At 41.2% G+C, this 16,095-nt stretch overlaps 1 protein-coding gene, 1 long non-coding RNA gene and 1 other non-coding gene across 19 annotated transcripts in view; 1 reads left to right on the plus strand and 2 right to left on the minus strand.

The window, feature by feature from the left end:
* The window catches only part of sm (heterogeneous nuclear ribonucleoprotein L), a 105,356-nt gene that overhangs the window by 32,073 nt on the left and 57,188 nt on the right, over nt 1-16,095 (minus strand). For 5 of the 17 annotated variants that reach the window (XM_044392856.2, XM_070213779.1, XM_070213786.1 and 2 more), the window contains 2 exons: nt 15,600-15,782; nt 15,438-15,516 (listed from right to left, as the gene is read on the minus strand). In XM_044392856.2, coding sequence (XP_044248791.1) covers nt 15,438-15,516; nt 15,600-15,782 — 262 coding nt within the window. Of the gene's footprint in view, nt 1-5,983; nt 6,056-7,640; nt 8,594-15,437; nt 15,517-15,599; nt 15,783-16,095 lie in introns of those variants that run through there. The other 12 variants (XM_070213780.1, XM_070213788.1, XM_070213790.1 and 9 more) reach the window with 7 other exon arrangements.
* TRNAE-UUC (transfer RNA glutamic acid (anticodon UUC)) lies at nt 6,377-6,448 on the minus strand. The gene has a single exon. It is a non-coding gene; the product is annotated as a tRNA-Glu (tRNA).
* On the plus strand, nt 12,227-13,613 carry LOC138912625 (uncharacterized). Its single transcript, XR_011418188.1, has 3 exons — nt 12,227-12,784; nt 12,846-13,021; nt 13,313-13,613. It is a non-coding gene; the product is annotated as an uncharacterized lncRNA (long non-coding RNA).

Here is a 16,095-nt window from a genome sequence, read left to right on the forward strand (position 1 = left end):
AGCTGAATTTCCTTTAAACCAATATCCCATCTGTCTACTGGCATCTGCCCTCTTAGATTCCTTCCGCCTATCCGGCCGAACGATGGATTCGCCACTTATTGTCCTGCTCTGCATCGCAATCAACATTTCGAGGAGGCATCACCGAAAGCTACACTCAATTACGCACAATGACGATGACGAGATGGCAGCGATGATGGCCAAATTGCTGGCAATATTTCCCCAGCAGCCGACTGGGATGACAACAGTTAAACAATCGGAAAATGTGAGGCCCCCGTAAATGGCCAATGGCTTGTCAGATTCAGATTTGGATCGAACGGAGAGCGGGGCGTGAAAAGCGGCTGCAAGTGCCAAAATTCGCCAATTATCGATAACCAGAGAGACAGACAGCAAAGTGCAGTAGCAGCAGCATCAACAAAAGCCACTCTCGATGGGACAGAAACGACAGAAGCCAGAAAATAATAAAGCAAAATTATTATCTGGCCAGAAATAACAGCCAGGGCCCCACAAAGACACTGTGACAGGGAACCTCCGACAACAATGGCAGCCCCGAGATGGCCAAGATAACTACGGCAAGGGGAGGGGAATTGGTGATTGGGGTTTTGGGCTAGGGGTAAATGTTTGGCTTCCTCAATTTGCGGCAGTCTGTTGCCAATATTTCGCAATAAAACAGCCCCACCACTCCAAAACAGATACAGGAAAAAAGGTACACGAGATGATGTGTTGATGGCAGATACGATTGGAGTACCCCGGCATACAAGTCGGCGCAGCAGCATAACAATTGAAAAACACTCAGCAACTGAAATCGAGCTCAAGTAAGTAACTTTCCGTCACAATACCGCCTGCAGCAGATGCTGCCCATTTCAGTAAGATGCTGAAGGAGGAGGAGGAGGAGGTGTAATGGTTTCTTCACCTAGTTTTTCTTCTCGGCTCCTCGGTTTTTTCGCTGATAACTTTCAAATGCAATGCCGCAGGCTGTTATGGCATGGCAATAATGCAAAACACAACTGCGGGCGGGCTGCTGGGACTGCTGGCTGGTCGGAGACGGCAAATTCTGACGTTCAATTTCTCATAAAAGTTTTCCCATGGCAGCTGAAGCAACACCAAGGAACAAAACAGGAACAGGATCCGCAGGACAGGCTGCCAGGGGGAAGCTGCTGCCGGAGAATCAAAATATATGGCATACAATTCAAACTTGGGAATTGCATTGCATGTTGCTGAATTTTTGATAAAAAAGCTCGAATTGTGGGCGGAATTGATGATGCCATCAGCTGGGCGATGCTCAAGCTCTTCAAGAGGCTGAAATTCCGGGTTCCATTTCCTTACACTGTAATAATGACTATAAACTATCTTTTAAAAATTTCATTTAATTCAAACTTGAATAATATAAATAATTTTTTTTAGATTTAATAGATTGGTTTTTTTTTTATATATTTTCATATTTTAAACGTTTTTTAATGTAGGTTTTCGTTCCTACTTCATGAAATAGAATGAAGCTATTTTTCAAAGAGAATAAAAAGGTCTTAAATTCTTTCTCGAAATAGTTGCTGGAGAATTACAGCACTTATTAAAATATTTTCTTTCTTACTTAGTTTTTAGCTTTTCTTTATATTTTTTCTATCTGTAAGCCTATCCTCAAAGAGTAGTCAGAAGAGCACTTGCATTAAAATTAAAAACACTTCCTACCACGCCGGAAACAGCAGTAAAGTGAGTCGCAATGGCAGACCAAGCTGCTGTAGTCACGCTCCCATTTACAGTTGTTCCAGCCAACCGCTCGAGGCAACTCACAACTTCCGGCCGGGATGTTGGCCATTTTGTTTTTACAGGCGCTCTTTCGTCGTCGTCGTCGCAGTCGTCGAATGGATTTGCGGCCCAGCCGAGTCGCCTCCTTGGGGACCGACAGCTTTCACGCATTTCACTGGGAGCCCAAGAGACCAACTCTCTGACTGACTGACTGTATACCGCCTTTGGGGACCTCTGCCGGCTTAGAGGTGTGAACGATTGCTGAGAATCAGTGATTCAGGTCCCCACGCACATGACAAAGGCCCATAAATATGTTAATCATAATGAATTGCAATTGAAATTGCAGTGGGCTTAAGTCCCTGGAATCATTTCTCTTGCTTAGCATACTTTTTAGGGCTTCTGGGCAGTGAAATGGCATGCTAATTAACAAAACGGCTTTGTGAAACTTTTCAGTTAATGCATACTGCGGACTTGGCTTCCTCAATGCGCTTTAACTTTAAGGGAAAAACACAAGAAAAGTGTAATTTTAATTAACCTCACTGCCAACTGCCATATGACGGGGCAAACCGCAGAGAAAAATTATGCAAAAAAGAGAAGAGCAGACGAAAAAATTAAATAAATAGAAGGAATGAGAGTAGGGGAAGGGGGAGGAGCACATCAGATTAAAAAGTAAACTTTTTAATAAAAATCACTTTAGCATTTCATTTGCTTTCTGAAAATGAAGAACCCGAAAAAACTTTGTGGTGAAATTAAAAATACTTATTTATGCAGCAGCAAGAACAACAAAAGCCCCAGCATAAAATATAAATAAAATAATGCAAAGAAAAGAAAAGGGAAAATGTTGTTTCACAGCAAATAATGAAAAGCGCTCATTGTGGTTAAACAAAAATAAAATGGAGAAAAGGCCAAAGAGCTGCGAATGCAGTCGAGAAAGATAATACATAGAAATTTATTTGTATAATATAAGGGGGCAGAGCGAAAACAAAGGCAGCAACAAATTTGCATATTAGCAGCGGGTCGGCGGGGAAACTCCTTACGAAAATTGTTCGAGGAATATAAAAACTTTACCCAGCCTAAACAAAGGCCAACAACAAAGTTGCCTTAAAGATTTTGGGGGCTAGCGAAGATTGCTTCCGTTATTTTCGGGCCTTATATATTTTATTACTCCAGTTGTGCCTGCTAAATCACCACTAAAAGTGAGTCCGAGTCCAAGCCCGAGTAAGTGAAAGAAACGGATTCACTGCAAATTAAACACGAAATTGAATTCTGCTCATCATAATTTCCCCAAGGATGCTTATTAGGCAGCCAAAGAAAGCCGGCCTGTAGCCGAAAGCCCCCAAAGAATTCTCCTTCCATCCCTTTGACTGTCGGAATTCTTACTCGGCGTTGTCATAAGTGCAACTGAGACTGGGGTTGCTGTTATTTTCTGATTAGGCCAGGGAAGGGAAAGACAGCAGCTAACACATATAAAATCCGAAGGGAAATTGACAAAGGGAAAACAACGGAAGGAAAAGTGATCAGCTATGCATAAACTCATCTGGCAGGTCGGTGGAAATAATGACGAGCTTAGCTCGGGGGACTCGGAATAAAGAGGGGACCACGAGCAGATAAATAGTTGTCAATTATGTTAACTAGAGATTGCAAATCATCAATTATTAATTTAAAACTTAAAATCTTCAACAAATAAATATTTCATTTGAAATGAAAGATACTTATTTAAATTGCACTTTTCCCCAATAAATTTATTATGAGCACAAACTCGTTGATTGGTTACCTCTACAGTTGCAAATTAACTCAGCAAAGAACAAATCATCTAATAGAAAAAGGCAACAAATGGTCCAATCATGGAAAAATATTTGCCAACACGAAACATATTTAGCTCGGCTCTAAACCACATATATTTAGCCCCGAGCATGCCAAAAACCACGAGCAAACATGCAACCAACCAAGAAGAAATGTGAGGGGTTAAAGCAAACACAGAAATAAAATGGAAACGAAATAAAAAATAAAATAAAGTAAAATGAAATGAAATAAAAAACAGAGCACAACAAACTCTACGAATGAATCCATTACACTTTGAACTCCTCCTCTCCCCCCTTTCCTGTGCGCTCTTTCAAATCAATTGAATTTCGACTTTTTAGCTGGAAGCAAACTAAAAACTTTATCCCAACAAAAAACAGACCGGGAGGTGGCAGGAGTACACAATGCCAAATCCCGTGGCCATGGCCAATTATCAAACAAATAGCATGGATAAGAAAATTTGCTTGCAAAAGTTTACCGAATTTCTGGGCAAAACTGAGGGTCAGGGGCTACCATTTACTATCGAAAATCAACGAAATAACTCCCAAGGAATACAACAAAGAAGAGAAGCAGAAGCAGTGGCCAAAAGTTTGCTCAACTCCCCACAGTATTTGATATAAAGAAACTTCGCATAGGGGTTGGGATGGGCATAAGCACTTACAGATAGGAATGGCGATGGAGATGTAGAGGATGGAGGCCAAACCCCAAGCCTCTAATTGAAACCTAGGCAACGACGAGAACTTAAACTTTTGCGTAAAATGCAATTAAAAGCAGCAGCCAAGCATCAGTTAGAGACGGATTTTTACTTAATCTTTTGCATCAGTTTGTTAGTCTGTCCCCAAAGCCCAGAGCCCAAAAGCAACCCACACTCTCAGCTTCGCAGGGCCGAAGTTCTCTTGTTGTTTGCCAAGGAAACTTTGAGCCTGGCCTAATGCAAAGGCAGGCCAATTCGAAATGTTATTTACGCACAACAAATTAGAACATCCACAGGCGAAGAGAGGAGGCTGTAGATTTTGTCTGGCAAAAATTATAAACGAGCCGGCATATCCGCAGGGCAGGTTACATAAGTTTTGATAACCAGCAGCAGCAGCAGCAGCAGGAGGCTGAGGTTTTTAGTTTATAGTTTGCGGCTTTTAGATAATGCAAAAGTTGTAACTAGGTGCGGCCCCGAGGCGTCGAGTTTCCTTTAGCTAGCTGGAAAAGTTTCCCTTCCAAACGATCGATAAGCAACAAAGTAAGTGTATGCGTCCAAATTAAGCCAACGACTGCTATTCAGGCTGAAGCGCCTTAATTAAGGGATTAGTTTCGCTCTTTTGGAATCCTTTCCCCTTGATTTGCGGCCAGGCCACATTTATCATTTTATTGCCAAAAAGGAAAGGAAACGAAAGCAACTCTCCGACCGACCCAGTTCGGTTGGCTTTCGTTGGAAATTTCACACTTCGATACTCGCAATTGAAATAGAAATGCTGGGGAAAAAGCTAGGAAATGCTCGAAATGCTATAAAAAATCAATTAATTTTGCACTTCGCACGCACACGAGCGCAATAGAACAGGGAGAACGAACGCTGGAAGCCAAATCGATTTGGGGGAAAAGTGGAGAGGCAGCAGCAAGTGTTGATGGTCTTGGCAGGCCACAAAGTCGACAACGAAATGAAGACACATGTTCGTACAATAATATTGAACCACCACCCACTTTGTACAGCTCTCATTTCCTTTTGCAGTTCTGTGTGGCGGTGACACAATTTCTTCTTTCTTTCCCCCGGATGCTGACTTTCGCTTTGAGGACGACCATCGAGAGTCACGTTTTAGGACCCAAACAAGTCTAACATTCGATTATTTGTTGACTGAAAAGTTTTCCCACTCGCCTCCTTGCATTTGTCTTAATAGAATTCTCGAGCCAGGGAAATTGGGTCGAGTGTTTGTCGCTCTCATAAGCGAGTTAATTAGGATTACACACACCTCCTATCGCTTTGGCTCTTAATTTTGCATTTAATCGCGCATATGGCGGTTAGAAAATTGTTATGATTGCATTTAAGAGGCTGCAATTAGAAGAACTTTTTCCAGCCAGGTGTGAATCAGTGTGAATCAGCGACTGTGTGTGAAAGTGAGTGTGTGTATGTCTCTTTTAATTGGGTTTTCACCGAGTGAAGAAACCATACTCATGTGGCTTCTACAAAATCCCAACATGAATAACAAAAAACAATAAATAATTCAAATATTTCAACGCAACCAAACAATCAACAAACACACGCACCAACATAGTTTGGGGTTTATTTTTTCTTCGGTTTGGGAATAAGGAACGAAACGTAATCAGAAGGGTGAAGGTGGGTGGTTGGTTGAGGTGGTTTTTCTTTTTTTGGGAGGTGGAGGTGTCAGATAGGTCAGGGGGCACAACATTTGTCAGCTAAACAGAAACTACAAATGAATAGGCGCCTTCTACTCACTGTAGGGCTGAGGTCGTGTACCGTATAGAGGCTCCTGCAGTAATGGCGAGCGGCCATTTCCAATCTCCTTAACTGAAATGAGATAAGAGCAAATGGCAAACAGTTTGCGCGTGATAAATGTATCCACAAATTTGTTGAATTTCTGTTTGGTTTGGTTTTTGGTTGGTTGCTTGTTGTTGTAGTTGTTGTTGATGTTGTTGATTGGTTGGTTGTTTGGCATTTGTTGTTGTGTGTGTATCTGTGGCGTTGCTTCTTCATTTCCTTTTTCTTCTCCTTTTTTCTTTTTGGAATTCCACTAAAAGCTAACTAGGAAAAACCACCCAAGTGTATGTGTGTTTGATATCCGGTTAACCTCCAAGAAATGCAAAAGAAAAAAAAAAGTGGCAAAAAGTTTTCCCATACCGGGAATCGAACCCGGGCCTTCTGGGTGAAAGCCAGATATCCTAGCCACTAGACCATATGGGAGCCACAAGTGACCAGCTCCCTATTCCATAGTTTATTTCACTCAGTTCTCAACATCACAGCAGAAAAGACCCAGAAGAGTCATCAAATTTTTTCGTAAGCAAAATACGCGCTTATATTTTTGGTTTTGTTCAGCTGCTACCGCGTTATTCACTGCCTTGCATGCCAATGAATCAGTATTTATATAATATAGTAGAACGCAAAAAAAAACTCAGCGAAGTTGGGGTAGGTCAGTCAAACAAGCTATCAAAAATAAAACAAAGAAATAAAATTCTGAAACTCACGCCAGCCAGCCAGCTTATATAATACATTTTAATTGGATTAATTTATGACACCGATGAGCCATACGTCATGGGGCCCAAGATAAAAGGCGACAGGCTCATAAATCAAGCGCTTTCTCAGCAAGATTAGCGGGAATTAGGTATTAAGTATAGAGTGAAGAACGCCATCTAACCATCTAGAAAATCCATCAAAGTGGCTACTCGACCTGCATTATATCGCGAATTTTCGCCAGCTTGTTGGGTTGTTCACACGCTCCGGCAAAGTTTCGGTTTCAGGGCCAACATCTAGTGCCCAGCCTGACCAAAAACAACCAGCAATCGCTCAATGGCGACCCCAATAACTGCATTCACCACCTCTAATGGCCCAACAACGAGTTAGTTGTTCAGAACCTGTTTAATTTATTTATTTGTTTTTGTTTCGCCCCACTAGTTCGCCAAAATGTTTTGGCCAGCGCAATGCAATTAATTTTTATGTACAGCATTTAGCGTTTGTTTTATTGACTTTTTATGGTTAAATGGACTAATGATTTACATCAATTGCCAGGGTGTAGAAGTTTAATTTAACGGCCTTGGGAAATCAAATCAAGTGGATGCTCGACTATTCGAGAGAATAATGTTCTGAACAAGTTGATTTGTATGCCCAAAATTCCATATATCTAGCACAAGAGTAATTCATATAATTAATGGTAAGTTTTCTGTTCTTAAGCGATATATATTGTTTTTACGGTCGACTATGTCGATATTAAATGCGAGAAAGTTTTTTAAGTCGTGCTGGGCATGGACATTTTACAATTGCTTTTGGGTGGGCTTTATCTGACTTTGCACTTAAAAGCTATGTAATGGTTTTGTAGTTAGACATAGGGTTAGATTAGAGTGCTTCAACTGACTCACCTCCGGCACAGTCGCTGTGTAGTCGACGCCTCTCATCTCCATATATAACTCCTCTGAGACCGGCCGGGCACAAAAAAAAGCGGGGTTTCGGTGCCCGGCGGAGGGAACTACATACAAGAGATACGATAGTACCGATAGCGATACCGACCGACTAATACCACCAGCATACATACAACTCTCTCTACAGGCCCCAAAATCAGTGGCGATAATAATACGAGTATGGTATAGGCTATGGCTGACATAACTTTGAACAGATCCCAATGGTAAATGTTTACCTAGTAGGTTTTTTGTTTATTATTATATTTTTTTTTCTGTTTATGTTCCATTAATAAAATTGTAAATTAAATAAACTTCAAATTCGAATTGAAAGCTGTGGTTCATGGTATGATAAATATAACAAAAAGAGTATGTATATATTTATACATGAGATTTCCAACAAGCAGTTCTTTGTGATTCGCATTCGGGACCGTTCTCTCGGGTTTCAATCGCGATTCGTCGGATTGTCAACACATCAGGCACAGCAACAACCACAATTGGCAACATACTCGCTCAAATGTATCTATATATCTCCGGGTGTAATCCGATTGTTTGTTTCAGTTTTATGCAACAAAATTCAAAAACTTTTGCAACTTTCTTTTTTGAGCCGTTAAAATCTTGTGCGGCACTCAATCAACATTTCAAGGATCTGTTCAAATACGACTTCGCTTTATAACGACAACTAATTGCTGGGGTTGTAATGGCAGTTGTACTAGTAGCATTAGCAGTAGTATTAGTGCCGGTAGTATCTTTGATGGAGTCATCTGAACTCGGGAGCTTCTGGGCTCCGTTATCGTTGCGGCGCCGTTGCGATGCTCCGCTTCCATTTCTTGCCATGGTAGTATCCGTAGTATCCGCCTTTCCGCCGAATTTTCCCACTTTTCCGCTCGCTCCTCGGCTGCATCATCAAGTGCAACAACAACAGTGCCTTGCATCTCTCCTGCACACAGACAAACACAAGCGGGATAGAGATAGATAGTAGATAGTGTTGGTTGTGATTTATTTTGATTTTTGATAGTGAGAGAGAGACAGTGAGAATTCTTGCAAAATTTTTAGTTTGTTTCTGCGAGTTTCGTTTTTGTTGTGATGCTTGGTCCTGCCCAAAGAGTTATTTTTAAATACATATATCTATACTTTTTTGTTTTTTTGCATTTTCGTGGTTTTTGAATTTCAGTTTTATTTTTATATTATTTGATTTGATTTGGTTGTATAGATTGCATAAAATTGAATGATATTTCAAAAGAGTTTGAACTTTTTCTTGAATTTGGTGCATTTTTGCTTAGATTTTAGATATTTTCTGTTGGTTGCATTCTGTTGTTGTTGTAGCTGTTGTTGTTGTAGTTATAGTTATAAAGTAGTAGTAGGTTGTTTTTTCTGTAGATGTTCTGGTTGGAATACATGTTTTTACTTGGGGTAGAATATATAAATATATATTTATCTATATTCGTTTCTGATCTGGCACTTAGTTACGCACACAGAGACGCACACATACACAACAAAAAGTGGGTTAGTAAGGTATCAAAGAATTTATGGTTATCGATAATCTGTTTCTACCGATTCTCTTTTATTGTTATTTTAATTTTTTGTTTAGTCTTTCGGTAGAATCTAGTAGTTCCCTCCGGTTAGTTGGGGATTAGCTAGTTAGATTAGTTTTGGATAGCTTGGCAGGCAATTCAGGCAGGTGGGTGGCTAGTGGGCGGGAGGTAGTAGATGGTAATATATAGTAGTAGTTGGGACCGACGCAGTGGATGCTAGGTATGCTACTCATACGACTCTAAGCGTTATCCGTGTGGTTGTAGTGGAGGTTGTTGTTATTGTTTATCAAAACCAAAAGACTGTTGTAAGATACAAAAACAAATCATTAGAAAAGAATGAACAAAATAATAATGTTAATTAGTTAGTGGTGAGTTAGTTGATGCTTTTCTCCGACCAAGTTTTCCATTTCTTCTGTTCGATATATTTGATTCTTCGATAGAGAGTGCAAGAGAGAAGCTTTGTTGTTAATTCATGTTTGCGTTTTGTTGATTTGGTTATTGCATATCGATGTTTGAAGTCTTTGTTTTGGTATTTATTTGGCTTTTAATTCAGCCTAATATTCCTTTACTTTTTACAAAAGATATTGGATCAAAACTCTTATTAACCTTTTTTTCTTGTTGCTTGATGTGGCTGTTGTTGTTCTTGTGTTGTGGTGATTTGTTGTCATATAATACACAATGTTTTCTGTGGTTGTTGTTTCTTTTTGGGTGGGTTTCGTAGACATATTTTACAAGTGTGGTTCATAGTTGATTTTAGTAGTTTTAGCAATAATTTTTTCTTGTTGGGTTAATTGTATTTTGGCTGTTGATGTTTTTTCATTTTATTTTTTTTTTTTATTGGTTTAGTAAGACGCATTTGATGTGTTGTTGGGTTTTGTAGTTTTTGTTGTTGTGTTGCTTGCTTATTGCTGGTGTGGTTGTTGCTGCTGGTATCTTGATAAATGGTTGCGATTGGTGTCGACAGGATAAAATTGATCTGATCTGATCTGAACTGAGAACTAAACGTTGCTTGTTTCGTTGTCACTTTTTCTTTTTTTCACTGGCACATTAAATATTTTGTATAATAAAAACGGAAAAGAAAGCTGAAGAGCTCTATAGAGCCTATTTAATAGATTTTTAAATTTCCCCTTGGGTTGTCAAAGATATGTTGTTCAGTAGTGGTATTGGAATGTTACGCTAAGCTAGGCTTAAGCTAGGACATATTATATAGTATCTAGACCCTCAGCGAGTCGTGTATAGAAGAGTAGGTGATATATTTATGGATGATTCCGTGCTGTGATGATGTCTTAGTTTAGTGTGGGACGAGAACTCAAAAGATCAGGCAAAAAGTCAGACTACAATCAAGCGTTAGCATTAAAAATATTTTCTTATAATTGGCCACAACTCGAGACCGAAACTCAATCGTGATGGAAACCAAAAACAACCCAAAAAGAAGCCATTCCTGTCATTCGGCAATGGACACTCTAAATGTGTGGCTTAGCCAAAAAGTTGGTCGTTGCCATTATGTGGGCAGCAATAAAAGCCATTTTAATTGGTTCTAAATGAGTGAGGTCCACGCAATTGCACAGACAAGACATAATACCGCACATAAATGTGGGGGACTTGTGGGCCGAGCCAGGAAGAAGGGTTCCTGTGCGAATAAAAGCCCTATCAGATCGGGGGCACAAAGGCCGAATTATTCACACTGATTACATGAAGTCTTCGCTCCGTTTGGCATAAAATAAACCATGCTGGAAAAGTAAACCGTTATAATTACGATGTATTAGATGGGCGGAGCGAATGGCAAGCAGCTACCAAAACGCCCAACCACCCATAGAAACACTCAAATGTATCTATGTAGCGAAATACTATGGAACAAGCACATTTGCAGGCAACATATGGAGGGCACTAAAAACAAATTGGGGGTCCAAAATAGCACGGGGCTCTAGATAAAACGAAAATAATCAGCAGGCAGTCAGGCCGAAGGACTCGCACACACAAACACTCGCGCACACACTTGCAGAAATTGTAGTGTCATAAAAATAAATAACCCAAAGACAAGACAACCGGGGGATGAGGCAGGCGTTCTTTTTTTTTCCCATGTTGATTTAGGATAAAGTAAGCAACAAAACGAAAGAGGAAGTTCGTTCTTCGATAGCAATTTAAATAAATAAGAACGAGCCTCCGAATATCTAGCCATAATTGAAATCACTGGGAAACCGAGTTGCCAACGTGATTTGCATGCGTGTTAGTGCGAGTGTGTATGAATAATTTATGCGCATTTAATTCGATTGTTGTGGCAGAATCACAAGAATCACAAGCGGAAGGAAGTTGTGGCGGAGGAGGAGGTGGAGGAGGTGTCACCTGCCAGGCTAGGGACTCCCAACGACATAATTTAATCATAAACATAAAATAGTTTTGTCATGTTTTATTATTCAACTTCCAAAGAGGGGAGAGGTCCTTTTTAATGGCCTCCAATGCGACTCCTCATCAACCGCTGGTGTGTGTCCCTTGTTGTGGTTTTCTTTTTATGACATTTGGCATTTCCCTTCCCCTTTTTCTGTCCTTTGTCTGGGGTTTTATTTGTGTCCCGCCTTTATTGAAATTTTTTTGTTGCTACTATAGCTACCAAAGGTAGCAGAGAGTTCCCTGACTTATCCCTGTTCCACTTTCTATGATTGTTATTTTGCTGCTGTTTCCGTGCATTCGGAAATAAAATAAATAATGACTGCCATTACGGTGCACGTTTTGTGGTGGAAAAGCAGCAGTAGCCCCCGGGGGAAAAGTTTTTCATGGGCTGCCTACTGACATTTCTCTGTGGTTAATTATGGCCAGGTTCTTTGTGGTTATCTGAATACGCAATCAAGTCCCGAAACTGGATTCTATTAACGGTTGGAGTTGGAGGCGACCATTATTTTGTGGACTACTAACGCCCCATAAAAACTGCAATTTTCTGCACCATTTCCAAAGTAGCAGACGACGACGACACAAAGTGTCTCTAATCAATTCCAGCAGGCAGCTATTCCTCAACCACAAAACCAAATTAACTCGGAGACAAACTATCCGGCAAAACGCAACTGTCACTTGACATCAGGCCGTGGAAAAATCGCTTGAAAATGCACGTAGGTTTGTCAAGTTGCAGTCGTGGTGTAGCGTAAAAAAAAAACTAGGAAAAAAAGAAAGAAAAATCGAACGTCCTTGAGCCAAAAGTGCGCTAAACCAGCCAGAAAGCAAAAACAATTTGTGGCCAAATAAAGAAGAACAAGAAAGAGAACATCGCGTGACAACACGAAGGCAAATGCAGGCCATAGACCACCGCTGATGAGCAGAAGGAATCGGGATGGGAATGGGGATCCGGATCCCCATCCGGGCTCCCGGAGGCGAAAGGATAACCCCGAACGGAAGGAGGATGACAGCGAAATGAGTAGAAAATTAACAAAACGCGCATAGATAAAGTGCAGCCAGAAAAATATGCACAACCGTGGCGGTTGTCAAATGCAAATGCAAATACAAATTTTCGGTGTGTACTTGATGAAGTTTTGAGCTGCAGCAGGAGCTTCTCCCCATCCTCGACACCTGGAGGGGATGATGGGTGGTCTGAATCGGTGAATAAATGGGTAGGTTGGTGGGTGGTTGAGCACTCAAGTCAACTTGTTAAAAACTTCTTTGCTACTTTAGACGACCAGCCAGGACAGCCAGGACGAACCCTCTGCAAGCACCAGCTAGTCATTTCGAATGCTTTTTTGGAGACTCTTGTTTACCCAAGGCGGTGTCCTCGTTCTCGTTCACGTGCTGGCATTTTGTATCGATTGCCTTGGAGGACTCCGACTCCTTTCGTCCGGAAAAAGGAAAAGGTGAGGGAAAGCCAGCCAGCCACGGACATAGGAAAAGGAATAACTGCAAAAGCGTCGAGGTTGAGCGCAAAATCTTATGCAAATATTATGTTTGCATTTTCCACTTTATATTTAACTTGCCTCACTTCACTTTTTGTTTTCCTTCTCTTCGCTTCGTCGTTGTTCTTTGCCCCTTGTTATTGTTGTTAAGACAATAAAGAAGTCGCTTCGAAATTGACGTGGAAACTAAATTGTGGACGTGGATTGTCACTTGCTACGATTTTAATGAATTCTATTGATTTTACTTGACAGCAGGTCGAGAGGAGAGTGCTTTCATGTCACGAGTCCGTTTTTCCTCGCAAGTGGGTGAAAACTATCGGTCAGTGGGCGACACAAGTGGTCATTTGAATATTGCATATCTATCCGGACGATTAGTGGTTGAAAGTAAAGGTGGGCTTTATTTTTAGCTCAAGTAAAACGCCCCCCGCGAAGGTCGAATAAATGTCATACACGCCCATTTTGGAACTTGATGGAGTTCAATTCTAACTTTTTAAATGGTTATTTGAAAACTTGGCAAGTAATTATATTGCATTTAAATAAATAAATGAATCTTCAAGAGCCAATTACTATAAATCTATTTACATTTATTAACAATTCAAAATGATATAGCATTTTATTCCTAAATATATCTAATAATTGCAAAGTATTTACCGATATATTTAAGGGATAGGTTGATTAAAAGCTGTACTGTTACTTCGAAAGGCATCTGAAAACTAATCCTTTCAGCAAATTGCTTTGCTCTACCAAGGGTCCTTCAAGTGCAATCCCATCACGGGGAATCCTAATCATCCCCCCACAATAGAGATGAAAGAACCACCTTCGCTCCGCCCCGATTCGACTGGAATCGTTGGCATACAGTGGCATGTTCATTATATCGGACACAAAGATAGTGCCGGGCCTAATTTGCAAGCTGGCACAACAGGCACCCCTCCCACGCCCCCATAATGTGCCGACAATGAGGCTGTGTAGCCGCACATCTCCGCCCACTTATTCCTCTGGAGAAACTCATGGAGGAGGCCCCCGCCAAGTTCATTCAGTTTTCCCATTCATTGATGGTGCAGTGCAACTCGGCAACTCTGTGGCAAAAACAAACATGGGGAATCCGGCGGCTGGGATGTGGCAGACTTTTGGCCTCCAAATGGAAATGGCAATACGACAACAGGGCGGATGAAATGCTGTGGAGGATCAGCCAAAGTTTGTGTCTGTGTCCAGGGCAGCAAAAAATGGTAACTCTGCCCCAACTGGCTGTCTGAGTTATTGTGGCTTTGTGCCACTACCGCTTTTGGTTGAAAGACCCCTTCCCCTTCTCACCCCACCACTCGTCAACTGTCTGATGCTGCTGCTGCTGTTGCTGTTGCAGTTGTGGCAGCTTTGACACTTGGCAGCGTTAATAGTGCGTTGGCCTGGACAGGATCCGCTGGTGGCTCAGTTTGTCGGCCTTTTGATGTGGCCCCACGCCTCGTCTGTCGACCTCTTCTTTTTCTTTTTCTCCAGCAACAAATTGGCCAGGCGGGACAACGACAACGACAACAGCGACAACAACCGACAAAATGTGGACAGTGTCGCCTGGTTGTCTGGTTGTCTGGCGCTCAAACAGGCCGGGCAAAGCATTTAATTTCATTTTTATCCAAAGTGAAATACGCAAATTAAAAATGGCATTTAATGCGCAACTTTGTCGCCCGTCATAAGCACTGAAAGACATGTGAAATGCGCATAATGGTGCAGTGCGGGATAAGGCGGGGGCACTATGGAGTGGGCGTGGCACGAACAGGTGGCAATATATATTTCAGAGTGTGGCGGGCCTTAATGTCTGTTTGAGCATCTCTAGAGTGCCGTTAAATGCTTGATTTAATGAGTTCTGGTCGTGTGAGTGTTGTATGTGTGTGTTTTTCAAGATCGGCAAAGTTAAGTTAATGGGGAAGAGAGTGGAGGTTTATTTCAGGAATTAGGAGACCGCTAGGAAAACAACTAAAGATGATGCACAGCCTAGGAAATCACGCATACGCCACGTTCAGCCGCCTCGCACAACGCCAACTATTAAAAGTATACATTTAGCCAGAAACGATTACAAAGCCAAAGAGTTCTAAGAAAGAGACGCATGTCGGCATGCTCCAGGATTTTCAGGATTTTCCAACTTTTTGGTCACAAAAAGCAATTAACTCTCCGTATTTTCGTGGTGTCTTCGAGTTGTGTATGAGAGAGTGTTTTGGGGTGGTGTCAATGCGCGTGTGTGTGGGTGTTTTCGACATATGTGTGAGTGTGTGTTTGAGTGTCTTTGGTGGGCGAGGGTGTGCGTGTGTGGGTGCTCGAGTATCGATGTATCGGTGCATCGCTTATCGACTAGTTTAGAAAAAGGTAGTAAAAAATGTGAACGCACTTGGTAGAATCTCACCTGTGGTCAGCGTATAGTCCCAGCTGGTATCGGGCTCATTCTTGTACACGTTCAATTTCTCGGGCTGTAATTAAATGAACAATTGGTCTCGTTTTCCGTTTGCAATTCAGCTCAATTATCAATGATCGCTCAATCGATTGATCTTACCTTGGCATAATCGATTTTCAAGGTGCAGCAACCGGCATATATGTCGGCTCCATTCAGATTCTCGCGCGCCCTTGTGGCCGCATCCAGATTATCGAATTCCACCATTGCTTGGACTCCGTTCTTTTTGAATATGACAATGCGCAGCACTTGGCCATGCGGATGACAGATTTTGTGCAAGACATCCTGAAATTAATTGGAATTGGTCGAGAAATTAGAGAGGATTGAAACAGATAGAGAAAAAGGCATAGCCGAAAGCGCTAATAATTCCAATTGTGAGGTAACATGTGAAACCTCATATGGTAATGAGATGTATTTCTCTTTCCCAAAAATAAATAAAGACATATTCATATAATATATACTAATTTTCCAAGGTATTTTCTCTGTGTAAATGTTTTGTTTTAATTCGAATTGCATGATAGAGTGATCAAGTACACACAAATAACATAACATGATTGCAAATTGATCCGGGCAAGGTGATTGGTTAATTGAAAATAAA

This window comes from Drosophila takahashii, chromosome 2R, assembly GCF_030179915.1.
Source record: "Drosophila takahashii strain IR98-3 E-12201 chromosome 2R, DtakHiC1v2, whole genome shotgun sequence".
Lineage (NCBI taxonomy): Eukaryota > Metazoa > Arthropoda > Insecta > Diptera > Drosophilidae > Drosophila > Drosophila takahashii.